Source organism: Neospora caninum, chromosome X (genome assembly GCF_000208865.1).
Source record: "Neospora caninum Liverpool complete genome, chromosome X".
NCBI classification, from domain to species: Eukaryota; Apicomplexa; class Conoidasida; order Eucoccidiorida; family Sarcocystidae; genus Neospora; species Neospora caninum.
Genome location: NC_018396.1, coordinates 3,618,658 through 3,645,591, shown reverse-complemented (window position 1 = coordinate 3,645,591; position 26,934 = coordinate 3,618,658). Strand labels below are relative to the sequence as shown.

The window sequence follows — 26,934 nt, the reverse complement described above, 5'->3', positions numbered from 1 at the left end:
CCAATCTGTCAAGGGCGCTCTGTGCGGACTTTTCGAAGGAAAGGCGACGGTGGCTGGGACGCGGAGATTCGTTTCTCTCCTGATGTTTGTTTTCTGGACGCGCCGAGATGGCGCTTGTCCCTTTTCTAGACAGGAAATTGGACTGCATCGCGCGTGAAGGCCCAGACCCCTCGAAGGCCTATTTTCTCGCGAGGAAATACTCCTGCTAGCGGCTGTACTGTGAGTCGGCTCGCCGATGGCGCGGGTGTTGCAGACACCGCCTAGCGTAGGAATCCTTCCGGTCGCCCACCCTTTTCTGTCTTTGAGTCCAACACGCAGTTGCGTCACTCACCAACGCTCGGCTGTTGTTTGCGCGTGAAGAGGCGACAAGCTGGCCACGACACACATCCGTCGGAAAGCGCTGCATCTTAGCTGTTCGCGACGTTGACAACACACGAGAACAGATCGGCACTTCCGCCCTGGTATCGACACCACACGCGACAGCCGTTCAAAAACACCGTAGCGACGTCTCTGCTTTCTGGATGTGCGAGCGAGCGCGTTACGACCGCACGCGAACGTCGAACTTATATTCTTGGTCTCCGCCCACGTACGAGTCGCCCATGAGGTAGAGAACGTAAGTGTGCTTTCCATCGGTTTCCGGCGCCTCGAAGGAGAGCGTGACTGTCGTCGTCGCCTTGTTGAGCGACAGGCGCTTGATGGCTGCGAGCGAGTTTGACGAAGCCTGGCCAATGACCAGCCACCACTGCTCTTCCTTCTCGCGCGGGAAGTACGGGGCGAACACGGCACTAGATGTCTCTTCCTGAGCGCAGACACGCAAAGGTCCCCGATTCCAGAGTCCAGAAAACCCACGCATGCGCCGAAAAACGCCAGTCGCGTGAAGCCCTGTGCGGCAGAACCGCGGCAGCCAAACCGAGCTGTCAAGCCCCAGCTGCGCCAGACATGGACCTCGTCAACCCTTTGCGAGGCTCAGGGTATACAGACGAGGGGGCGAGAGATCGAAACAGGTGGAGAGACGAGTCGAAAGAAAAGCTGGGCACATCTGACTTCTACAGAGCCTCCTAGACACCTCGACGTCGCAGAGACATACAGGCTGCGACGCTGCCGCTACACGATATAAACCCGGAAAGAGGTGTGAAGCCGAGCCACAAAAGCTCAGGCGGACGCAACGCAACTGCAGTCGGCCTCGGTGCACGTTGATGTGCCACCAACGTGCATCGAGGCAGGTCACAAAGAGCAGACGATGGCCTCTCTGTCGCGCGGGGCATCACAGAAAGAGAAACGGCAAGGCAGAGAAAACAACGCTTCGAAAGGGACGAAGGGGCGCGCGGGCAGTGGAAAGGACTCTGTGCGGTCTCCCGAGAGCAATGAGGCACAGCCTGGAGCGGCCAGAAAGAAGACGCGGAGAGCTAGGGGCGAGCGACCGACAGCGCCAACCACGAAAACACAGGCACGGGGGAGGAGGCGCAACGAGGTTCCGGGTATACGTACCGCGCAATCGCGCTCCAACGTGACCGTGCACTGCAGATTCTCGCTCGGCAACACGCCGTCCTTCTTCGAGACTTGGTACTCCACGTTAATGACCGGGTACCTGTTGCTCGCCTTGGCCACATCCTGAGGAAGCACAGAAACGAGGACAGGATCGAGAAGATCGAAACAACGCTGTCGACGACCGACATCGACAACCGCGGAGTCGCTGCTCGCAGGCGAGCCAGCGACTCGGAAAGAATCCAGCAAGACGCGAAAATTCTCGTCGCCCTCAGTCACAAGGCCTGGCGGCCTGGCCGAGAGCACGGCCTACGGCGCCAACGTCAATTTAGACAAGGGAAACCACAAAAAAACGCGAACGTCGCCTGCATGCGGCGCACGCGAGACGGAGCGACGCCGGACCTCTACAGAGCCGCAGATAGAGTCAAAAAGAACAGATGACAGCGGAAGAAGGGAGTTATCGAAACACTGAAAGGCGAGAGAGAGCTCGTAGAAAAGCATGGCGGAAACGAAGAGAAGACGGGGAAAACAGCCCCACGGAAAAAGATGCGAGGCAAAGGAGTCGACACACACGCGTTGACCCTGTGAGAGGAAAAGCCCGGAAAGCAGAGGGAGCGAGGGGGGGCGGAAGCCAGCACGGGACGGAAGACGATTTCCAGGATCCGCCGAGGGATCTCCGTGACTGGCAGGAACGAGACAACCAAGACGAGAAACGAAACGGGACCGCCCAAAGCAGAGAACTCGACGGGGGAAGCAAGAGCGGCAGATGGGAAAGAAAACAAGAAGACCCCAACGAAGAGAGAGGAAACCTTCATGCTTGTGCTTAAGCGGAAAGAAAAGCACGATACGAGAGGACACCTGTCGACGGTCGCGTCTGTTTTCGCCTCATACCTTGAGCTGGGAGGGAGTAAGAGATTTGAGGAGTTTCTCTCTGTCTTTTTCTTCCATGTTCATCAAGTCGAAGATGTCGTCGACGCCCATCTCTGTAAACATCGGCAAGGCAAAAAGGACAGCCTCACGTCAGTCGAAACGAACCTAAATTTGCTGGAAAACACGTCCACGAGAAGGCTGTCGCACTCTTGAAGAAAGTGAAAAACGCGCGAAGCTCCGGAAAAACGGGACGGCGTGGACGCATCACCAGCCTCTCCATGAAGGGAAGCGGACGAGGAGAGAGGCCATCGTAAAAACTCGTGTGAGTGCACGCTCTCTCCATTCGTTTCTCTTCCCGAGTGCCCACAAATCTTTCGCAGCTGGACCAGCCCTCCACAGACCGTATTGCATCGTGCACAGACCTCCCCTCTCCCTCTAGCCATATTGACCTGCATCGGCCCCACCCTCCATCTGTACCTCAACCCATACACACATATGCATGCAAATGTAAAGATATATATATATACATATATACATATATACATATGTATATATATACACATACGTATGTATTCAAACATGCACACCTATGTGTATCCATATGCAGTGTTTAGGGAGAATTGTGTGAAGTTGACCGCACCTTTGGCCTTTTCGACGAGCTCGTCAGTGAAATGAGGCAGTTGCTTGAGTGGGCTGCACTGCGTCGCGTTGCCGCCGCCGAGAGCCGTCGTGGTCATGGCCTGCACGACGGCCTGGCAGATTTCCATCGCTGAGAGCGCCGGGACCAGCCAACCGTTGGAGGAAATGACGTCAACGAGCGCATGCAGCAGCCGGATCGTGGGTTCCAGCAGGATCTTCTGGTCGGCGATCAAGTCGCTCGGCAGCGGCGTCCGATTGAAGTGCGCCTGAGCAGAAAACAGAACGGCCAGGAGCGAACACCGCCGCGGTTGATGCCAAGTCGGAGGCGAGACACGAGACAAACTCCGGCGCCGAGAATCTTTAAGCACATGCACGCGCAGAAACATACGCCCCGCGAACTCGGCCGACCAAACACATATCTATTTATGCATTTATTCATATATAACCATATATATGTATATATATGTGTGTGTATATGTGTATATGTGTATGTATGTATGCATGTATGTATGTACGGATATACGCATCAGTGGAGAGACCGGTATTGCAGCTCGCCAGGCACCCATATACACATATATATATATATATATATATGCATGTGCATAAATGTATGCACATGCACAGACAATGCCATGCACACATGTATATTTATGTATATCGAGAAAAGCAAGTTCTCTTTTTTGTCGCTGTTGTGCTTACATAGAGGAGAATGAGGGCCTTTGTGCTCGGCTTGTTGAGATCTTCTGAGTTGGAAGGGAGGCGGACGCCGAGGCGCTGCGCCAGGCCTTTCAAGGTTCCCTCTTCGCCGGGTCTCAGGGGGAGACTCGAAAACTCCGAGGACGCCGCGAGGATCTCGAGCAGTGCGCGTCGTTTGCATGTGGGAGTCAGCGAGCGGTTGAAAAGTTCTGAGGACGCGCGAGAAAGCAGACGCATGGATGCCTCGCACATTGTCTCCGAACAAAAAAAAAACAGACAACTGGACAAGCGAGACAGAAACGATCCGCGTCCACCGAGCTGCCAGAACCTGCTTCCCTGATGGGCACAGCCCTCCCCTCTTGCATGCGCAGCCAGGGTCGGAGGGGTGTACGGGGCATGCATCGCCTAAGACACACGCGCAGACGGTGTCAGCAACCCGGAACTTTTTCCACGCGGAGGCATGCACTGCCTGGCACAGAGAGCGCTGCGGCACTCTGTTACTTTCCTCGCTCTCCGAGAAACTTCTTCGGCGAGCTGCGGAGCACCCACAAGGGGCTCCCCGACCCGCTCGCCTCGCGTTTAAGGTTTGCCCGCTGGCGTTATTGACTCCTCACCAATCGTGTCGACTTTGACGTAGTAGAAGGCTGCAACGAGACCCAAGTTGAGCGGCTGAAGGTCCACATCGTTTTGCTCCGACACACACTGCGCCTGCTCGAGCGTGTGAACGCCAGACTCGACCAGTTCGGAGAGGTAATCGCTGAGGTGTTGGTGCGTGACCCCCTGCAGGCCGTAGTAGTTCGGGTTCTGAGCGGAGGCGAAAGACAAAACGGGCCGAAGAAAAAAAGTTGGTTCTTCCTTCCGCGCCCACCTGAACATGTGGAGAGCGGTTCCGCGCTTCAAGTTGCCGTTTATAGCCTGGGACGTTTTCCTCCACGCAGCAGAGGGGGACATCGGCACAGGCGTACCTTTGCGAGGCGGCGATAGAGGAACGTCCAGGTTAGCCAGTCGACTGCGTCTTGCTTGTTTTCGATCGTCTTCAAGACGACTTCTGCGTTGATGTGGTCCACGAGGTTCTGCTCCAGCTGCGACTCCACCGGCAGCGGCTCAAAGATGAACTTTTTGTAGAATTCGCGTTTCGAGGAAGGACAAAAGAGCACCGCGTACCCGTGCTTGTCAATCGACGAGCGCGTCGCGTGGCCCAGCATTTGCAGCACGTCCGCCACGGTGTAGTCCTCGTACCTAAAAAGCACGGAACAAGTCAAAGAGCGATGAAAACGCGCGACCGGGGGAAAAGAAGAGACACCGCAGACGAAAGAGACGAGTGAAAGAAGAAAGCAGCGAAGGAAGAAAAAGAGAAAAAGAAAGGAGAAATGGTAAGACGACAGGGGAGAAAAGAAGAATCAGGTGAAAACAAAAGGTAGATAGGAAGAACCAGGTGAGAAGGAAAGGGAGAGGAAGAAGAAGGAGAGGAAGACCAAGAGAGAGGGGGTGGAAAACGTGGACTAGGAAGAGGTATGAATCTTACCCGTTCTCGGTGAATTTCTTGGTGTCGACAATGACGACGAGATGTGCGTACATTTGCAGCCCCCAGGCGCACTCTTCGGCGACGACGACGACTTGAATAGCGCCTGCCGCATGCAGCTGCTGCACGAGTTGCTGCTCGGCGGCGGAGAGCCCAGAGTGGAGGAGTCCGACACCGTAAGAAAGCGTCTCGTTGAGCATTTTGTCGCGCACCACAGAGGTGTATTTGCTCATGACTTCGTCTGGGAAAGAGACAAAAGAGGAAAGATTCAGCGAAACGAACACGCGCGAAGGCAAGTGTCGAGTCGGAAAGCAGATCGGCGCAAAAGACCCGGAACCGGGATAGGCACTTCACTCTCCCCTCGTTTCCGATTCTTCGCCCTGTCTCGTTCGCCGTGTCTGTTCTCAGTTTCATCGCGCCTCTCCTTTTCTCTTCCTTCCCTTCTGTTGTGTCTTCTGCTCCTCCCTCCTACTTCCTGACGAGCCTGGCCACGTGTGTTCAGCACACCTGCGCATGGATGGGACCCTGCGCTAGTTCTACGAAAACAAGCATATATATATATATATATATATATATGCATACACGCATATCTCTATAATTGTGCATATATAGAGACATTTTAATGCGTCTGTGTTTTTAGTTGATTGTTTACCAGAGACATGGAGGAATTTTTTGGGATCGTCGTCGGCGGCAGCTTGCAGGAGTAGGTCGATGGCAGTGAGCCTGCAGTGTCGGCGGTCTGAGCAGAAGACGATGACGTTCTTCAGCTTTCGAGACGAGAGGCTGCCGGAGCGTTCGTCTTCGCGGTTTGAAGTGTACAACTTGACAGCTTGGTAAACTGCCTTGCTCATCGCCAGCAGCCGCGCCTCTCGGTGGTAAACGTCGAAACCGTGCAGCGAAATCTCCAGGGGCACCGTACGTACACTCGGGTGGAAGTTAAACAGACCTGCGAGAACCCAACGCACACACAAACTCCCTTTTCGCAAAACGCACTGACATCTACAAATCGATACCCCACGAAAAAAAGAGGAGGGAAAGACAGAGAGAGGGAGACGAGTTTCGCTCCAAACGAGGAAGGGAAGGACGCGCGCACAGCCCTAGAAATCACGCACGCGAAACAAAGAGAAAGGTGTGCGCAGCGGGAGAGACAGCGAAAAACCTTCCGAGAGGGTGAAAAGTGCGGCAAAGGGGAGGTAGCCGCTCGAAGGCCCGCCTGCGTGCCTGCCAGTTTATCCGCTGTGGGGAAGATGAAGGAGAGGATCTCGAAGTCGCCCAACACATTGAAAAAACCCACGCATGCAGATATACTCGCGAAGCACACACACACACACACGCAGATGCGACGATGTATACATCTATATCTAGATTCGTATACTTTTAGCTGTCTTGAACAGCCCAGAGTAGACTTTTGAAACTTTCGTACAAACGCCAATACATCAAATATATATATATATATATATATATATATGACCGTGTACAGATATATATCTGCATATGCATGAATGAATGGATAGACATATCGCATATAAGTATGTCTCCAACTCGATATGTGCATGTACCAATAAGCACATGCATAGATATTTTGAATTCGTTGACTGAGTCTGACCACTGCTGCTGACGCCGAGCCAGTCTCCGACGTCTTTGGCGTTTGCGAGCGAGTTGGCCATGGCGACGATGCGTATCGGGCGCTGGAGTTGCGCGGAGATGTAGCGCGTTCGGGAGAGACAAATCTCCAGCGTGGACCCGACGGGCGAGTTCAGCAGATGGAGGTCGTCGACGAGGAGCAACCGAATCGACTGCAACACTTTGCGCGTCTTCCACCGACGAGAAACGAAGTCCCACTTCTCCGGAGTCGCCAGCACCAGTTGCGACTGCTCCAGAAGCTGAAAGCAAGACACAGGAAGGATTAAAAGACACAGCTGCTTTACTTCCAACACCGGAAACTCAACCCCAACATCTCATGAAGCTATACACGTATGTGAATATGCATGCGAATACGTATCTACATATATCTGTCTATCTCTATATGTATGTATAGGTATGCATGTGTGTAGGTAAAGAGAGCTTCCGCAGAGTGGAAACAGAGGCAGGAGCGGCTGCTGAGCCCCTCCAGTCGGCAACGGTGACAGACGCGAGGCCACGGCACATCACCGCCTCGACTCAGCTTTGCTTGTCGATACGGATCTCCACAGGAAATCAGGAAACGTCTCTCTTGCTCGATCTACGGACACGTGGCCAGGCAGATGGAGACGCTGAGACTCGAGACCGGCTGTATCGAGAAAATGCAGAGCTTGGCACGTCGGCGCGCGCCGCGGAGGCGGGGTGGATCGTGACCAGGTGCACTTTGGCACTTTGTGCATGCACGCACCTTCATGTCCTGTTGCATTTCGCCTGTGAGTTCCGCCAGTTTGACGCCCAAACCCCTGCCAAGCTTTGTGACCCAGTCGTCGAGTCTCTCCTTCACCACCAGCGGGTGAGGGGCGATGTACACGGCTTTCCACTGACTGGCAGGTTCCGTCTTGAGCATGCGCAGGATCGCAAACTCGAGGCAAATCTCCTTCCCGCTCGTCGGCGGCAGACAGAGAAGGACATTCTCGTTCGTCGCGTACAGCGTGGAGAAGACCTAGGAACAAAAGCACAGCCATCGCACACGGGGAGAGAGAGTGTGGTGGGCCGCGAAGCGAGAAGAAAGCTGAACACCACCGGGCGAGCGAGAAGAGAAAGAAGCGAGAGAAGGAAGAAAAGAAGGAGACGGACACAGCGAAGAAGGCGACGGACAGAGAGAAGAAGAAAAGGAAGAAGAAAGAGAAGAAGGAAGAGAAGAAGACAGAGAAGAAGAAAGAGAAGAAGACAGAGAAGAAGAAAGAGAAGAAGAAAGAGAAGAAGGAAGAGAAGAAGAAAGAGAAGAAGACAGAGAAGAAGGAAGAGAAGAAGAAAGAGAAGAAGACAGAGAAGAAGGAAGAGAAGAAGAAAGAGAAGAAGGAAGAGAAGAAGAAAGAGAAGAAGGAGATGGACAGAGAAGAAGGAAGAGAAGAAGAAAGAGAAGGAAGAGAAGAAGGAAGAAAAGAAATAGAAGAAGAAAGAAAAGAAGAGGAGAAAGAGAACAAGGGGGAGACCAGAGAGCCACCGAAGCAGACTGGAGAGTGACAGGAACAAAAGCCGCAAACGCGCATGCAGAAGAAGCAAGGAGATCAAAAACGTCGTCTCTTCGTTTCTCATTCCTGGAACCGCGCCCGTACCTGAGTCTGGATGGGATTGAAGGCCTTGAAACTTCCTGCATAGACCTGTTCCATTTTCGCGTCCCGGAGAGCCGAGATGGGAAGAGGCTGGAGATCCAGAAGTTCTGTGTGCGGCGGAGTTCTCTCGGGAAGAATGAGCGTCTTGAAGGAAATTGGAAGCGACGACTGCGAGTGCAGCCAGCGGTCGGAGACGACGCGAATGGAATAATTCGGAGGCAGAGGATCGGTAATCGGCAACGTGAAGCACAGTGTGTGCTCCACTTCGCCGGTAAACGGCGGCATGATAAACATCTGAAGGGAAAAAAACACAGACAACCCTTTGGCGTCAACCTTTCGTATCCGCAAACTCGCCAGGCAGCCCATATTACTTCCCCCGACCCACTCATCGCTCAAAAATGCACGTTCATGCATGCCGAAATTATGCACCTATGTACATCGATACATATACGGTCTCTGTCTGTCTCCACTGTGTCGCTGCCAGGCGCTCTCCTTCTTTGTATCTTTTCCACAACAAAGTGCGAGAATCGATCGTGAGATGGGAAGCGGCTCAGACAGCTATCGCGGGGCATTCGCGTGCGCTGTTACTGCATGCGGCCTTGCTGGCTTTTCGCCGCTCACCTCATGGTGGAGAATCTGTTCGCCGTCGACGTCCTCGACCAGCACCCAAAAGACCTCGCCGCTGCCGTGTACCTTGGAGTCCCACTGGAAGTCCGGCGTGATGGTCAGTTCGACGACTAGGCAGGTGCGCGTGAGCGGCTGCACGAAGGCCGCCAGCTCGAGTTTCGGAAATTGGTGAATCAGCCGGTGGAGAAGCTTGCCCATCTTGGGCACGCGCACCAACTCCCCGATCTCCGTCGACGACAGGTCGTAGTACCGTTCGAAAGGCAAGTCTTTCTTCTCGATCTTCCGCAGCAGCTCTTCCGGCAACACCTGCGCGCAGCGGGCGCAAAAAACGAATCGCGAACCACACGTTTCTCTCCACATGAAAATAAGTTTTAAACTCAATTCTGGTCCGCCCACTTCGCCAAAGGCCTCTCTAGCGTTCGGCACGGATACGACATCTCTCCACTCCCTGCACGGGCGACCTCACACCCCGGTGACCCACCATACTCGGATACGTGGCTACTGACATACACACATACACACAGATATGCGTATATAAGTATATAAATATATACATATATATACATATATATATATATATATACAATCCTGTACATGCGTATGTATAGGTGTGTAGCGTGCGTGGCCGGCGTTGCCTGCATCGTGGGAAATGCACAGCCTGGTGTGTTTCGCACTCCGCGCGGGCGTGTGGGTCGGGACTCTGACCTTGAACTGTCGAAGCGGCGTCATGCTGCTCCACATGCGGCGGTCGATTTCTTTGCAGAACTGGAGGGCCCGGAGGGCGAGCATCGCCCAGCCACGTCGCAGGCAGATTTCGAAGATAGCGCGCATGATTCGGTTCGCGCTCTGCTGTACGTACACCATGTCGGCCATCATGGCGAGACCCTCGAGTTTCAGTTTGCTGATGTACGCCTGGAGGAGGACGTTCACCTTCGAGCTCGTTTCGTCCGGAGAGCCCTTCACAGGGATCGGCACGCGCTCCATGAGCCGCTGGAGCTCCACCTTTTCTTCTTCGCGGACCGGCATGTACTTGAATTCGGACGAGAGCGAAAAGAGACGCAGGAGCTCAATGTCCGACAGCGTCGGCTTCATGTGCTGGTTGTACACCGCAATCGTCGGATACTTGATGTAGTAGTGACTCGCGACGCGCCCCATCGCCGTCACCTGGATGGCCCCCATGCGCCGGTCGTACTTGATGAGGAAATTCTTGTCCAAAATCTTCAACGCGCTGTCAATCAGATTCACGCAGTGCTGCTCCAGCAACTTGTCGCGCTCAATTTCCTCCGGCGGGATGCCGTACAACGTCGGGTTCTTCAACATGCGCACGTACAGGTACGTGTACCCTAGCCAGTTCACCGCGTCCTCGCGGCTCCGCACCGAACCTGAGAACGTGAAGCGAAACCGAGAAAAACAACGCGACCCTGAAATTCCACGCTCGACAGAATCACCCCCCCCCCCCCCCCCCGACCAGCGAGGCACACTGGCTGGCATAGCAGGCCAGCACCCACAGAACGCATACAGTCACAAGCAACAGCCACGCGGCCAAGGCGCGCCTCGCCCGTCTCCGTAGGTACACATCTCCACTCGTCAATGCCACGAAGACACGTCGAGCGACATATCTGAATCGGCAGTCTGCATGTGTATCTGTGAGACCTTGGCTGTTTATCATGGTCTGTGTCTTGCGAAAAGCCACTCCTTTGTCGGGTCTGTGTGACCACCTCAGTTTCGCTGCAGTGCCTGGAGTCTTTGCCTGCAGTTTCCTCCACTCGCGCCGAAGTAGCGCGTTGGGAAACCCCTAAACCGTTGAAACGCTTTCTGGGCGCCGTACCGAGGACGACTTCGGCGTTGAGCATGTCGGGGAGGCAGGAAATCATTTGGCTTTCGATCGGGAGTTGCTGGTTGTTGAGGGAGAGGTAGTACTGGAGCTCGCTGTGTTGCGTGATGAGGATCGCGTGGCCGCTCGTGTCGTACTGCGGGCGCCCGGCGCGCCCCATCATCTGGAGCACATCCATCGGACTCAACTCTGCCCAAGAGCCCTTCTCGGGCAAGTAGACCTGCGTGCCTTTGATGATGACTGTGTGTGCGGGGAGATTCACACCCCACGCGAGCGTGGCCGTCGAAATCAGCACTTGAATGTGGCGATCTGCGAACAGGTCCTCGACCAGCTTCCGGTCTGTGCGCGGCAGCCCGGCGTGGTGGACCGCGAAGCCGTACGGCAGCAACTCTTTCAAATCGCCCGTCTTCACCGCCTCCGCTTCGGACTGCAGAATCTCCCGACTGGCCGTCATGTGCTGGAGGAATCGCGGGAGTGTGTCCTTCTGCAGCGCCATGTCGCGAATGAAACGCGCAGTCTTCACTGTCTCCTTGCGCGAGTGCACGAAAATCAACACCTGCGACTTGCCGGCGTTCTCCATGAGCTGCAAAAACGGCGGGCGGAAGACGCAGAGAGACGCCGCCCGTGACGCAGACGCGCGTCTACTGCACACCCCTCGTTCGCTCTACCGAAAAGCGGCCGAAACAAAACCCTCAGCACGGAGAAAAGCAAAACGGCACCGCGGCCACACGCTCTCCTTCCCATATGTGTGTGAGAAAGGCACAGTTTCGCGCCCCTCGCTTCTTGACTCCCTCCCCTTAGACACACACACACACAGACATGCGTTTTTCCCCGCCTCAGGTTCGCTCCGCGTCTTCGAGGTCGCGCCGCGCCGCGCGTCTCACCTTTTCGTAGGTGACCTCGTTCATGGTGTTGTAGCGTTTGATGGCCTTTTTGTCTTTGACGCCAATGTACGTTTGTTTCAGCGGCACGGGGCGGTAGTGGTTGCCGAAGAAGAAGAGACCCTTTTCGGGCGTTACGCGCAAGCACACAGCGACGTCGTCGTAGTTGGGCAGCGTCGCACTCAACCCGACGAGGCGGATGTGTTCTTGGGCGGTTTCGATTTGGCGAATCGTTCTGGCGATGATGGCTTCCAAGACGGGCCCCCGGGAGTCGTGGAGCAGGTGGATCTCGTCGATGATGACGAGGCGGACGAGCTGCGTGTAGGCGCGCTCGCCAGCTTTCCGCGTGATGATGTCCCACTTTTCCGGGGTCGTGACGATGACTTGCGTCTCCTCGATCTGCTGGCGAGTCAAGTTCACGTCGCCAGTCAACTCGCGGACTGTGACTCCGTACGGCTGCAGACGCTGCGAGAAGGCCTGGACTTGCTCCGCGACCAGAGCCTTCATTGGCGAGATGTAGATCACTTTGAACCCGGACAAGTCGATGTGGCCAGTCTTGGCGTTGCGGTGCCGACCCAGCACGTTCAGGATCGCGAGCATCGCAACGTTCGTCTTGCCGGCACCCGTCGGCGCGCAGAGGAGCAGATTCTCGTTGAACTCCTCAAAGGCCACCTTGTACACTTTGCTCTGCATCGGATTCAGCTGTTCAATGTTCACGCACGAGAACGCGCTCTGGGCCCAGTCAGGCAGCGCCGAGATCGGCAGCCGCGCGTCGGGCGCCTCCTGCGGCTTCTTGAACGCCTGCACAACCACCTCGTCGTAGTTCTTCGTCTCGATGCGCTGCGCGCCGTCTGGAAGCTTCACGCGCGTGTTGGCCATAAAGTGCCCGCCCTGGTGAAAGGCAATCGAGGACAAGTCCACGGCGGCGGTCGGCTTCTTCGCGACCGCGCCCTTCATCGCATGCGGATGCGCCCCGGCAGCCTCGAGCCCGTCGCGGTCGCCCGTCGCCTCGTCCAAGTCGCGGGCCTTCGACAGCGCGGCGCCGAGGGCCTTTCCCGGCTTCCCTGCGAAGGCGGCCGTGGACGACGCATGCAAACCCGCCCCGCCGCCGGCGTCTTCCTCGGCGAACTCCGCGGCGCGCAGCGAGGCCGCGCGCGCCTGCGCCTTCGCTGCCAGCGACGCCGCTTCCTTCCGGACGTTGATGGCGATTTCCTTCTCCTTGTTGCGGCGCGACGAGAGCGAGTCGAGGAGCTCGAGGACTTCCTGGCCCTCGGGCGAGTTCTTCATTTCCTCAAAGATCGCGTTCTTCTCCTCCTTGCTCTGCGCCTGTCCCAGACGAACTGCGTAGAACACTTTCCAGCGGTTCTTCAAAATCAACTTGGCGAGCTCAAAGTTCTCGTACTTGAGAATCACGACCAGCTGGTTCTCACACTTCTGGATGTCGGGAGTCGCGAGAATCGACAAAATCTCCTTCTCCGTCGCCACCGCCTTGTTCGGGTCTTTGAAGACGTTGTTCAACTCGCGCTGGAGCCAGTGAGGGTCGATCTTGGAGATGTCCAGCTCGTATGCGTCACGGTCCTCGAACTCGTCGTCGTCGACGTTCTTCGCCGCCAAGTACGTTCGCTCCTTGTCTTCTGCCTCCTCTTCGTCTTCGTCGTCCTCCTCCTCTCCCTCGAGAACCTCGACTTCCATCAACTCGTTCCCATCCCCGTCTTCCTCCTCCTCTTCGTCAAAGACCACAGCCACCCCCGTGGACCCGTCCAACCCTGCGAGGACAGGGATACAAACGAAGAGACGCATGAACGGGGAGAGAAGCGCCTGCACTCAACCTTGGACAGAAACCGGCTTTTATCTCCAGATGTAGCATTCTGCTGCAGCTCGGAAAAGCAGTCAAGACGCCTCTCGCCACCAGAGTTTCCAGACGTCACGTGGATATACACACACAAGCACTCCCCGCATGAAACGCGGAAGGGTTCCTATTTGCCTCTTCTGCACGGACTGAATCCGCAGACAGGGCCGCGGGGAAACCTGCCGCACGCATCTCCACAACGAAGGAGAGAAAAGGACAGCCCCGGATGAGAAACCGAAGCGAAAAGATCTTTCCCCGGCAACTGGCTTCGGGGACAAAACCCCACAGGTAAGACTCGCACAGGCCGCACGCCTTCGCAAACTGCAAAACCGGCAACGCGTTGTGTTCCATAGAGCCGCAACATGCACACCTAGACGTGACGGGTCTTGCACAGGCACGCATGCACCACATTGAAACGCCTGTGAAAATAAGAGAGAAGCTAGCGGATGCACACCATTCAGACAACTCAAAATAACGCGATTAAAATACGCAGACGACATACGCTTCTGGTTAAGCACACAGATACACAGGAAACACACACACATCTACAGCACACAGCGACATATATATATATATATATATATATATAAATCCGCACTCGGAGACGAAGTTGAATCTACGTGCACACATATATATATATATATACATATATATATATATATATATATATATATATATATATATATATATATGTCTGCGACCAGTGCTGGATGGGTTTGTTTACCTCCTGCCTGAGCGCCATCCTCTTCTTCGCCTCCGAGGGAATAGTCCGTGATGTTTTTGGCGAGTTGATGGAGGCGGGTGTATCGGTCTGAGGTCAGCGGCCCGAGAACCTGCTCCACGTTCTTCTTTCTTTCACTGTCTTTGCATCCATCAACCTTCAAAGCCGCTAGCACTTCATCTGCCGCGCCCTTCAAGACTTCGTCGGGCTGGTCACCAAGCTGCTGCTGGAGGGTCACGAGCAGCTGTTCGTACACCAGGCGCGTCTGCTGAGTCGTCGGCTTATAGAAGAAAATCTCAGTCACATCTGCGTCCAGAACTGTCGCACCGCGCTTGAGATCCTGGAGAGACAACCAAACACCCGGCAACGCCAGTTGATAAAAAGGGTACGGCTACGTCTCATCGTCGGCGAGATACGATCCGGAAAGAGACCCGGTAGAAAGGAGCAACGCCTACCCAAAGAGTCCAAGCAGAAAACGTAGTGAACTGCGGGGAAATGGGTGTACAACTGTTTCGGCGCATCCAAAGAGTGGTCGGCCTACATACACGGTGCACTCCGAACGGTATCTGGAAACGCAGGTCCGGATAGATCCGGTTGACCAGTGAGCAGCAGGCACATTGTCGAGACACGGAAACAAGGGTGGGTATCGCTTCAGACGTTTGCCCTCTATTTACGCGACAGGCAACACTCGCGAGAAGGTCTGCGATGGAAAGGGCCGACTTGTCGATCGCTTACCAGTTTATTTCTCTTCAGTTTGGCGCGCTTGGGATCCGCGCTTTTTGCCGGTCGATCTTCCTTCTTCAGTCCCCTCTCAACTTTGTCGCCCATCGGGTACAGCTTGCGACCTGCCAGCGACTCTGGCTCTCCTGTAGGCTCGCCCAAATTGACTGCCGGCGCTACCCCTGTGGAAGTGTCTCTCTGCAAAACCAGGTTACTGTTCTGCCTGTACTCAAAGCGCTTGAAGCGCTCAAACTCTTCCGCCATGGTGACAACTGGGAGAAAAGAGAAGAGGGAAAAGGGGAGGCACGAAACACCAGGAGAAACGGGGGGACGGTTCCTGGATGCGAGGGGAGGCGAGAAACTGGGAGAAACCCGAGGGAGACTGGCGGTAGACGAGAGGAGAGGATGACCGGTAGATCAGGACCTCTCCGGTGAAACAACCAACAACCAATCCGGAGAAAATGGAAAAAGACGACCGGCGGAGGGAACAGACAAGAAACGAAGAGACGGCAGCAGCCGCTGCGAACGAACCAGAAGAGTGGCGCGGCTGGTGAAGATACGCAATGCCTGCACGCGGACAGAATGTGGGTATTGACAGTCAGCAGTCGTCGGAGAAGGTGACAAAATCTGAAATGCTTCTCAGATTTTTAAAAGACAGATTGGGATTCCAGAGAGACGAACGGTATCACACGACGGTACGGAGAAGACGCGGTGTGGAAGAGAGGGTTGCAGGGCTCGGGTACGACCGGACAGAAGTGGAAGAAGAAGCTAGGAAAACGCATCAACTCGAAACGAAAAGAATTTCTTTTCGAAAGCTCATGAATCTTCTTGTTTTTGCCGACGAACCAAACAGCATGTTTCACTGCAAGCACAGGCACCGGACCGACTCGAGCGGAGTTGCATGGCGACGGCCCGGGTTCCTGCTGCTAAAAACGGCCGTGCGCAACAGTCCCTTTCCCTGAAATCCGCCGAAAGTCGAAAGTAACAGCTGAGCCAAGCAACACCTTCCACAGAGCGAAGGAGACAAGAATTCCACGAACAAACCAGTCCTAACGAAAGCTCGGGCAAAGTTATCGAAGCTTTGCCCCTCCCCGAACATAGAGTCCAAGGAAGAAAAAGACGGCGCTGAAAGTGGAAAGCGAATTTGGACCCTTCCTTAGTCAGCTCCGCCGCTCCCAACCAAGGACACTTCCTTTAGCGAGAGCGCGAAATGAAGGAAATGTTAATGCAAGCGGCTGTGCTTTTCCCATGCGAAGTTTCCTCCTCAGGTGCATGCACATAATTCACGCAGGCATTCGGACCCCAGGGGGTCGACACGGTACCCCACGATTATCGCGGCTCGGGACTGAAGGCGTGGTCAATCTTCCTCCTTTTTCCCAGAGAACGAGTAGACACATATAATCCTGAGGGCATGGAGAGTAGTCCGTCAGTTTTTCGGCATCTTTAATGAGATGCGAGTCTACTGCCGGGGTCACTTGGCGCGCTAAGTCAACGGGGCGTGGTGCATTTCCGTCATTCGCGGCACGGCGAAGGCACAGACGGCTAGACGGGGCTGCTTGTCTCTTCGTGGCCCTGAACTCAGTATCAAGTGGATCACTTTACCGTTACCCCTTACATGCCAAGAACAGTTTCTTCGAGGGGATCAAGGGATCGCTATCGACTCGTGCTTTTTTACGCCACAAACCGAAAACCAGTGACAGGAACTAAACTCACTCACAGTGCCCAAGCTGATCGCGAACAGACGGAAAAATCGTAGCTCCACACATTTATCGGTGCCATTTGTACTTTTGTTTAAAAACGACTTCAGTTCGCAACGATGGAAACAGGGAGCGTGACATGTGAGAAGCAGTCACATGTGACTTTCAACTACCTTGATAAGGCCACGGATTCTCAGAGGCTGCCCCAAACTTAACATCCCTGCTGCCGGTAGTAATTGCCGTTGTGAATGCGGAGGCTTGAGGTGATGCTAATCAGAAGAGGCGTCCGGGGATATCTGAGGGAAGATACTGATTTTCTGATATTCACCTGTGGTTGGCGGTAGACTTATGAACTCAAGGATCCTCTGCTCCTCCGAGATACCGGGCTTCAGGCGTGTGAGTTTGCTTGGAAACAAAGAGTTGGAGGGTGGGCAATGACACAGTGGTAGTAAAACAATTGCATAAGCGGACAAAGTGGTCTATCGTATCCCTGTGCCAGGGCTCCGGCACAAATACTCCCATGGTCGGCGTTTTTTGTTACAGACAGCGATACCGGACACCCGCTGACGTCCCATTATTTTTACGTCACATATATCCAAGAGGGTTGCTTCACTGCTGTCACCCCAATACAAATTATGCTACACACTAGGAACCTCAGTACGACCTGTAGGAATATGAACCTTTCCATAGACGCTAGCCCTGCAATACCTACACGGAAATACAGCTTCCGGACGAGCACGAGGAAGACACATGTGTCTGTCCGTTCTTCGTTGAGGCAATGGCACTCCAAGTGCTTCTTTGATCAACATCTGACTCCTTTATTGAAGCAGCAAACTATGTACAAGGTTTCAGGGTCTGGCTGGAGGTGCGAATCTCTAAGCGAAAGTAGTTGCATCTGGCACGCTATTCAAAAATCAAGTTGTCTTGGTCTTCGGAATTTTGGGTAAATGTAAGAGAGTGAACTTGATGATCGTATAGTGTCTGGTACAGTGATCTTGCAGCACTCAAAGTATAACTACTGGAACCGTGGCCCTGCAGCGGAAGTTTGTAAGCAGCTGCAAAGACAACTGTTTTCGACATCTCTAGCACCGTTATCAATGACTGTCAGTAGGGACTAACCGGCTGTGTATCATTCTTCAGTAGTTTCCTGAATGGGAGAGCACACGGCAGGAACATTTTGCGTGAGAGAAAATGTATAAACTTTGCGTCAGGCACTCCTCTGTCTGATTCAGTTACAGGAGTGGGCGAATTACCTCTACCCATATTCCATCGAATCATAATTCACTCCCTTGATTTGTTGGTTTTTCAAGCCCTAATGCTTACGTACTCCATTGTAATAGCAATCAATCATCGACAAACGCCTCCATGAGGACCTTTTACAGGGACTGCCCTCATACAGGAACCAGTGGCCTCCTGACGCCCTTAGTGAGTACTCTGCTTACGTCGCGTGGTTTCCTCGCCATTATTCTAGTTTCGGATAGTTCTCTTCAGTGACATCGTAATAATCTGTGAACAATTGCGTATCGTGCCTGTGGCCCTATCTAATCATTAATTCCCTAGTGGTGCTTACGCTTCACAAGGTTTCGAAACGACTTCTCGGGCGCAGTATCGCCTTGTAGAGTGACGGGATCGAGGCGGTCCCTGTTCGATCAATGCCTTGAGTAAGCTAAATCGGCGTTACAGATCCAGTTTCCGTACCTGAACCGCTGCCACTTGTTCGAATGAACAAAGCCTAGGAGAAATTCGACACATGAGGTTAGACATAAGCGGCGACAGCTGCCGAACACGTACCTGCCGGACTTATGCTTGGCCCCAGATATGAAGCGGGCTTCTCTACCGGTTCTTCGGAACCTTCATCTTCAGGAACTTCGTCCCCGTAACCGTGTGCCACAGCCTCTTCCTCATCCTCGTAGTCATCCTGTGCCCCGGCTCGCGGCGTGCCGGAAAGCAGCAGTAGGAGAGTTGTGGACAATAAGAGAAAAGCCTTCATTCGCTCATGCAGTTCTTTCCAGAAAAGCGATTAACTCAGCGCAGTGCCGAACCTCTACGCGAGCTCTCTTGTCCCATATTCTTCACTGTAGCGACAGAATCGCCCGAACCAGCAACACTTGCACCTTGACTTACACCGCCGGTGTGCCAGTCGTTGAGTGTACGTACAGTGCCGGATAGCACAAACAAGAGAGTGGAGATTTGCTCTGTGGGCGTGTGTGGCACCAGTCTGCATCTGGTGTAGGACTGGCCTGATGCTGACAACCTTACGGGTGACTCGAGAACCCTCACCATTCCTGCGTTATCACGTGATTAATTCCCAGCCTACTTCCAGATGAAAGGTATGCGATTGCTTTGGTGGATTGGCCGAACAGGCCGTCAGTGAAGCGAAGAGCGCCGGTGGCAACACGCGGTTGTCTGCGACTGCAAGACGTGCTCCACGCGCTCGTCTTTGGCCCGCGAAATGGGGTGTCTGCCGTTCAAGATGTCACTTTCGGCTAAATAGCCGATGCGTTCGGACGAGATAATCATTGCGCTCAGTATTGTCCGGCAACAACCAACTCAGTGACTTCTCAAGCCCGATCTGGACGCGACGCAGGACCGAGAACTCCCGCTTGCGCCTCTAGGCAACTGCATACGGGAGATGCTTGCTGCTGGCCCTTTATGCCTACCGCCCATCCATAGCGAATGTGCATTCGGATGCCAGCCGAAACAAAGAGGGGTGAGCATTCCCGCCTCAACAGCGCTCAATTCCGTATCGTGATTGTTTTATGATAGGACAATTGTACTGATGACCAGTTGCTGCTGTGTTTTGCTAATGAGTCAGTCCAGTCTCTGGCGTATTGAAACGCTGGAACGAACTCCGGACAAAATTACAGTGTCCAGCACTCCTTTCAGAGAGAATACTAAAACCGCTCATGGAGAGCTCAGTGACCAATGCAGGGCGTCAACCCGCAAGACGAGGAGCGCGCCTGAAGTACTTCACATCATCACCTTACTGAGAAAATTGAATGAGGCCGGAAACATGTGTGGCACACGGAACGACGCAACTTCCGACGGACAGGAAAGCTGACATGTCAATGATTGCCGTGTATAACGGAATTCAGTGTCAATTCACCCTCGCATCCGTCCCCTTACATCTGTCTAGTTGAGAGTATTTGTCACTTGAGCGGCCACTGGCATTCCTGCGAGTCACTCTGGATGGCGCACCTCTGTTATTCGCACCCATGAACATTGTTACGGGGCAAACGGAGGAACTTTTTCCGACCAGATTGACAAAAAAGAAACCAAACAGTGTGGTGTCAGTGGGCATCGACACCACCAGATTTGGTGTTGTCCCTGTAGCAGAGGCGACGATGAGATCCGCTCACAACCGGTTGCGTTGTCTCCCGCGCATACGCCGAAAACGCCAATAAGTACCGGGGACCGCAACGCTATGCGGCCGTACTGTTATACTACTTTCCATGGTTCTTGATGTCCGCCCTTGGAAGCGCACCGACACTTCCATCCTGCATACACATGAGTTCACAAAAGCGTTCTTGACATCAGTTCCGGCCGGAGCGTGAAGTGCCCGAGACTGTCCCATCCGAGGTTGCCAGAAACAGACGACAGGTATGCGCTAGTGTCACCATGTTGCTCTACACGAGCAGCACCATCCTGGTCGGCTGCCCTCAGGCTGAGACAGCTGCACGAATCGTCTGGTCGACGCCTGGGACATGGTTTCGCCAGCGACACACCGGTCACACTTTTCGTCATTGAATTGAGTGTACTTACAATTTTTGTTGCCATGCATTTGTTGATTTCCTTCAGCAGAGCGTCCTGAACATCTGAAACGCAATCACACACACGACACACGGTGCTTGGCCACACGACACCGTTTCGGAGTGACAGGGTAAGTAACACGCCCTCACACACGGCTATCACATGCCAGTTCTTCACTACTACCCCGCAAATACCTTATAAAGTGTACTTCCTGGAGCAAGTCGACAAGAGTTCACGGTTCTGCTCCACCTCCCCAAACGGGTTACGTACCTCTGCTTGGCAACTTGCTGTACCAGATTTCAATTCTGATGCAGGAATGACGCCCTTGACTGAGTTTGTCAACCTGAAAACGACGGCATGAAGCGCTACACAAAGAACGCATTAAGAACTGTGGACACCTGCAGCCACCACTTCGCCACATACGAACAATTCCGATCAAAGTTCTTACCAGACGGACACCGGTGATGTGATCGCTGCCTTCGACAGTGCTGCCGATAAGGCCAAGAACCAAATTGTTCCAGTACTCGTCAATCTGCCCGGCACTCATCTGCGGGTAGGAAAGGCGATACTCGAAGTGCCCGCCAGTCGCATTTCGGGGATCCTCCCACATTGGCTTGATCCCTTCTCTGCAAAAAGAAAGTGGCACACGCAGATGCGCGGGGGATTGACCCGTAACGGTTCTGCATTTCCGTGAGAACGCGAGGAACACGCTGCCTGGCACCCGCGAGTAACCGGCAACAACACGGCGCAGACCACATAACTGGAGGTGCCGGTGCACCACCGAGCTGCTGAGCCAGGCACTCTGCTGCTAGAGCCACAACGTGTCTCCTCGCGCGCCAGGAACCTACTTGAAAATCATCACAGCGTCGACGACATGGCTCCGCCCGTTCTTGTCTTGCCTGACCATCCTGAGGTGCGACCGCCCCACAGCAAATCAACGCAGCAGCTTGACACTACTAAAACTCAAAAATGGGTGTCACCTCCGACAAGAGAACGGCCGTTCAAACCACCACCAGCACGAATCACAGGCCTCGCGCCAACCACGAAAAAACCATCGCGGCCTGTCAGTACAAAGATTCGCTTGCCTCTTTCCGTTGTCGCCCAAGACCAGGACGCGACTACATGCAGCATATAACAGCACCTCTTTCAGATTCTTGGAACCGTCCTGTATCTCCCGCCATGCCTCTGAAGCGGACGAAACAAAGTGATGCGTTGCACTTCCTACCGCTTGTGGTCCAGAAGCTCGCTGGGCTGGGGAATGAAAGACCACAGCTGCCAGAATTTCTGCAGGGGCAAGACAAATGAGACAGACACTCCAGTGTGGGAATCCTCTGACCACGCGGCCCGTTGCGTTTTCACGAATCTACCGCCTCGCGAATCGTTCGTAGCATATAGTCTCCACACGATCCATGAAAGAAGGACGTTGTGAGATCCAAGAAAAGCGGCTCGGGAGGATGAGACGAATGGTCACAGATATGGGCACATCGTAGCACCGTCGAGAAGGCGCAAGTTTGGCGACGTTTTCTCTCAGCCTTCCTATTCACAAAAAGAACCCCTACAGGGATCTGCGCGTGAGTTCTACGACTGGCACCAGCTCGCGGACGGCAAGTCATCATTCGGGGCCTTCAATTCGTAATCGTTGTTGACGCCACAGCAAAAGCCACCACGGCAGACAAAAAAACTTACCTGTACAGTGTCAAAGGCTGCCAAATCCCGAGTGTTGTCTGAGTACTCCTTTGACCGATCGTCCTGTTGCACCTGCTCCCAAACGTGCCACACGTACCGCAGAGGAAGCGGCTCGTCCGGCACCGGTTCCTGAGTGCACACATGCGCAACACATGCATCACACACAGACACACTGGCGATTTGTCGTGGGAAAGCCGATCCCTCGCAACTCAGAGGCATCCACGCGCGCTGCCCTGGCACACTATTGCCTCCCTGAAGTCCTACTAAGCATCAGATCTGGCATTCCTTCCGAGAGAGAAGGACTTGTCTCTCCACCGTGCCTCACCACCTATGCAGACCCCCCGAACTTAGAACCCCCTGGTCCTTCGCCGCGACGCCAGGCAACTGCCTACGTCGACAGGAGGCACACGGTTGACACCACACTCTGCCAGCGAAAACAAGTCACAGGGACGGTAATCAAAAGGCAGAGACAACGCTGTTGCAGCGTGTCCTCGAAGACGGCATCACTGCAGCACTCCCTCTGTCTCATGCGTTCAGATCCCCCTACACGGAACCCTGCGTTTGTAGCCCCGCGCCACCTGATCCTTCGCGCAAAGGTTGGCCATGTAGACGACCAAAAACACTTTTCTGTCACAGCATACCTCCTTCACCCAGTCCTTGAGGTCGACAGCCTCATTGAGTTCCTGATTAAAAGAAAGAAACTTGGCCGCCATTTTGTCCCGACAAAGCTAAAAAAAATTCGAGAGGGCCACCGCGTTCTACGAGGTTGCAATCGGCGCCCGGAGACGAGGGACGACCAAATGGAACCTTGCGTTGTCAATCAGACAGGACGACACGTTCCCAACTGGGGAAAGACTCGAAGCGAGGTGACGCCTGTGGGCGTCGGGATCCACTGGAATCGATCCGAACAGACTGGACCTGTGTCGAGGACAAAGGGAGATAAAGAAAAAACCACCGAAACAGCAATCAGCCGCATGAAAGCGTCCTGAGTAGCTGCTCGGCCAGAGGAGCGAACTGTGGCAACGCAAAATCCTCCGAGTCCCTGCTCTCGGCGTTGACGCGCTCCCGCCTCCACGCGAATCAGATGGACGCAGTTCAGTGATCACAAAAGCACGAAAAAGGAATGACCCACATGAATTGCCAGACGAGGGAAACACGGCAAGAGTGACGAAGCGAGAGGAAAGGAAGAAAGCTCTAGAACAGGGGGAAATCGATTGGCGCCGCCAAAAAAACGGTTACTTTCGTGCTGCGACTTTGAAATGATCAAACACGACCAAGAAACCAGTTCCTGATACACCACACGCCGCTACCCCCGATAAAATAAAAAAAGGGAAAAGGGGGATTCACTGACATGCAGCTTCTCAAAGAAAAACACACAGCATGACCGATTTTTGCTCCTCTGCCACTTCAAAACTTCAGCGATGCGGCTCGTCAGCCGCTGTCCTCCTGTATTTGTGCGCAGCTTCGGACGAGTTCCTGCCCCGGTTGTTGAAGATGACCCTCCCAAATACAGCGTTCAGTGCTTTTTCTCGTGCTCGCCCCCCCCTCCCCCCACGGCGGAGACGCTCAGAGGATAAGGACACCAGCGTTAGCCGGTACCCACTACCCAGGCCTCAATTTTTTGTCACAGCTGCGTGCATGCATGCAATTTTGAGCGAAGCCGAACCTGTCATGGTTCACCAAGGGCACTGGCAGCAGGCCCGCTCCCTAAATCTTTTTGTGAAACCAGACCCGAAATGGCGTTTTCTCAAAGGGGTTGGTTTTGCAGCAGGTCCTGTTCTCGAACTATTTCGTCAGCATGTGCCACACTCTCGGCAACAGCGTCTTTCTGGCCCCGCTATGTATCGAGAATCGCTGCCCCTCTGCCTGCGCGTGTTTCCCGGCTACGCTGGTCTTGTACCCTCATGCGAATATTACCTGCCGTTCGGGACATAAAGGCACTGGCAAAAGTTGAATGCGTCGGGATCAGTCGCTGCTCAGGGGGACAGAGGCACAAGACAGTGCTTCTTTCCGCGGTTCCATCCCGTCCACTTGTCACTAGCCGAAGTTCTTGATCGTTTGTCTCGTTCTCTCGCATGCCGATGCTGCCAAATGGTGCAACGCGCTTTATCCGAAAGAAATTCTCTTCAGCCGTGTTTCTGCGCGTTTGAAGAAACACCTGCTGTCTGGACACCGGCTTCGCTGTAGGTACCGCCAGGGTTTCCGCCTCTGTTGCTGTTTCATCGCGTACCTAGCTGCTCAGTTTGTCGCCTTGTCCGAGCGCCCACGGCCACCGGTCGAAGACTGTGGGGACCGACGTGCGGCACGGGACGAAAGAGTCTCGACAAATGGGTAAGGCACAGCCATCCCCGTACGAAATTCTCGGCGTGGCTCCGAACGCCTCTCGGGCAGAAATCCGCGCTGCGTTCTTTCGGGCCGCGCGTGTGTGTCATCCCGATAAACAGCAGCAGCTCCAGAGACGGAGTGAACAGGACGGCTGCCCATTGCTGTGTGAAGCCGACGCCCAAAGTTCCAAACCAGATCCAAAAAGCGCCGTCTCGGATGGTTGGTCGGCCGATGGCAGGTTGCCATCACTTTCCCCAGATAGCGTAGGCGACCCTTCGGGAATTCAGAGACGCAAGGACGACAGGGCCGATGCCCACGTCGTATCCGAGGAGACAGAGAATGCACCTCGGTCACAGAGACTTGAACAGCTAGGGAGGAAAACCGACGGGCTGCCAGTCGAGAACACCTTGAGTTCGAAAGGGGCTGCATCTCGGGACTTCGTTACTCTAAAGCAGGCATTTGACGCGCTGCAACTGACCGAGACGCGCCAGGAGGTCGACCAAGCCCTTCTTCGTAAGTTGAAGCGCCGCATGTTATCGAGACAGATTCTTTTTTGACAGCGTCCAGATGCGCTACCGAGCGCCGGGGCATGCGTCACAGAGATATGCGGCTCTCAGCGGACTACTCGAGTGTATATGGATCCTTGTTAGCTCGTGTAGAAGTCTATATGCAAGATTTTTTGTGCTTCACGGTGTTCGACAAGAGCTAACTCAGAGTGAAAAGGGAACAGCTCCGTGGGTTCATCGTAAGGCGACGGAATTACAGGGTTTCGCGCATCTGGCCCCGGCGTTTTCTGAGCCCTCCCGTTTATCCATTCTTCTCTTCCGTGTCTATCTCGTGCAGGGAGAGAGCTCGCGCATGCCACTCGCGTCCGTTTTTCCGACCTCCAGTGGCTCGACGAAGACCTCTGTTTTTTTGCTTGTCGATGCGGCGAGGATATTCCCCTCGACGCTTGCGACTTGGAAACCAGAAGATGCGCGCGGAGAAAAAGCAAGACCTCTCCACGTGGGCCCTCTTCTGCCTCGTCTGGGGCTGAAGAGTCGGGGCTGTCGACGTCTCGTGACGGAGGAAGTGCACGGAGTGCCCCTGTCCTTCCATGCGTGGCGGGAGGAGCGAATAGGCTTTCTACAGAGAGGCCGGCCACGGGCGGTGAAGGAGAAGAAAGTGCGAACTTTGACGAGAAAGCACAGCGAAAGAGACGAGAGGACGGAGAGACAGGGCGTGATGAGAATGGCGGGGGAAAACGGGAGGGAAAAAGGGAGAACGGAGCTGGGGTGGAGGATGAGGTGCTAATCGAAGTTTCTTGTGAAAGCTGCTCGCTAACAATCTGCGTAGTCGATGCTTAGAAGCTCATCTCGGATCTCGACCACGCGGGCAGCAACGGGGTCTGAGAACCAGCGGTGGAAAACGGAGGTAAGACTATCTGCGTGTGCTCGGCCGGTCCTCCCGCTGATGTCTTGTTGGGTTGTGCGGCGAAACAGAGGAAAATAGACAGTCTCAGGCTTCGCAGGAGGCGTATTGTTAGTGGGTACGGCTTACGAACTTCGGACGCTTCGTTTCGAGCGGACGCGGAACAGGGAAGGGACAGGTCGGCACAGCCATGCGAGGGCATGTCATTTTTATTCCCCCTGTGAGATATCTGGTGTGGGGAATTGCGACCGCACACACTCGATTTTTTATGCTGCTGGCAACAAAACGGTATGCATGCACGTGGGACTTTTTGTCAACTGCGTGTTTTGTCGTCCTTCTTTTATGCTGTCTCGGCCATGATAGCCACGGGATAAGCGGCGCCGGGGACGTTTCGCTTCTCTATGTCCTTCTGTCAACGCTTGATTATGGAGAAACATTTTTCACTTTGCTGCGCATGCGCCAGGCAAGGACCCCCGTTGACTCCGCCGGCGCAGTTTTTGCTGGTACAAAAGATACAGACTTTCAAGAGGGGCTACCTCAGCACAAATCGGCGTCTGCGCTTTAGAAAAATCACCTGTAAAAAGGGAGGAGAGGCACGGAAAGCATCAAGGGCGGAGCCTACCCCTATCTGATTCCGTGTTCTTGTTTCCAGACTGACAGCACAGGTGTCACCGCGTACCGTATTGTTGTTTTCGTGAGGAGCGGTAGAGGTAAAACTTGTAACTGTTGATAGATCTGTGGAAGACTCGTACAGTAGCGGCTCTACGAGGGGCGCTTGCTTGGTGCTTTTCACTTTGCTAGCGGATGCTGAGAGGACTTAGAGGGAATGGAGACACCAACAAAGGGGCTAAGCCGTTGTGAGTTAATGCAGTTTGCAGGTCTAATGTATGTCGCCATGTTGACGAGCGAATAGTCTTTCCCGTTGGTGTTTGCTGTCGGAACAACTTCAACAACGGCAATCGGGTGTGGTGCTCCCGGTTCCGTTA

General features: G+C 54.2%; 4 protein-coding genes across 4 annotated transcripts; 1 reads left to right on the top strand and 3 right to left on the bottom strand.

Moving 5' to 3' along the window:
- Nucleotides 1-538: 538 nt before the first annotated feature.
- NCLIV_049050 (RNA helicase-related protein required for pre-mRNA splicing, related) lies at nucleotides 539-15,344 on the bottom strand (the record flags this gene model as incomplete). Its single annotated transcript, XM_003884457.1, has 18 exons — nucleotides 539-799; nucleotides 1,489-1,611; nucleotides 2,377-2,468; nucleotides 2,996-3,260; nucleotides 3,694-3,899; nucleotides 4,305-4,494; nucleotides 4,656-4,929; nucleotides 5,216-5,453; nucleotides 5,865-6,158; nucleotides 6,819-7,095; nucleotides 7,581-7,835; nucleotides 8,452-8,742; nucleotides 9,070-9,381; nucleotides 9,781-10,457; nucleotides 10,904-11,492; nucleotides 11,794-13,556; nucleotides 14,364-14,700; nucleotides 15,096-15,344. 18 exons carry the CDS (start codon nucleotides 15,342-15,344, stop codon nucleotides 539-541), a joined length of 6,693 nt encoding a protein of 2,230 aa, XP_003884506.1.
- A 2,895-nt stretch (nucleotides 15,345-18,239) lies between these two features.
- NCLIV_049040 (conserved hypothetical protein) lies at nucleotides 18,240-18,767 on the bottom strand (the record flags this gene model as incomplete). The annotated part of the gene is made up of 4 exons (XM_003884456.1): nucleotides 18,240-18,283; nucleotides 18,348-18,418; nucleotides 18,476-18,509; nucleotides 18,569-18,767. 4 exons carry the CDS (start codon nucleotides 18,765-18,767, stop codon nucleotides 18,240-18,242), a joined length of 348 nt encoding a protein of 115 aa, XP_003884505.1.
- Nucleotides 18,768-20,220: 1,453 nt separating this feature from the next.
- On the bottom strand, nucleotides 20,221-22,926 carry NCLIV_049030 (hypothetical protein; the record flags this gene model as incomplete). The annotated part of the gene is made up of 8 exons (XM_003884455.1): nucleotides 20,221-20,274; nucleotides 20,540-20,592; nucleotides 20,798-20,870; nucleotides 20,976-21,153; nucleotides 21,376-21,435; nucleotides 21,753-21,811; nucleotides 22,214-22,342; nucleotides 22,855-22,926. 8 exons carry the CDS (start codon nucleotides 22,924-22,926, stop codon nucleotides 20,221-20,223), a joined length of 678 nt encoding a protein of 225 aa, XP_003884504.1.
- Nucleotides 22,927-24,540: 1,614 nt separating this feature from the next.
- Nucleotides 24,541-25,884, top strand: NCLIV_049020 (putative DnaJ domain-containing protein; the record flags this gene model as incomplete). Its single annotated transcript, XM_003884454.1, has 2 exons — nucleotides 24,541-25,051; nucleotides 25,382-25,884. 2 exons carry the CDS (start codon nucleotides 24,541-24,543, stop codon nucleotides 25,882-25,884), a joined length of 1,014 nt encoding a protein of 337 aa, XP_003884503.1.
- Nucleotides 25,885-26,934: the final 1,050 nt, after the last annotated feature.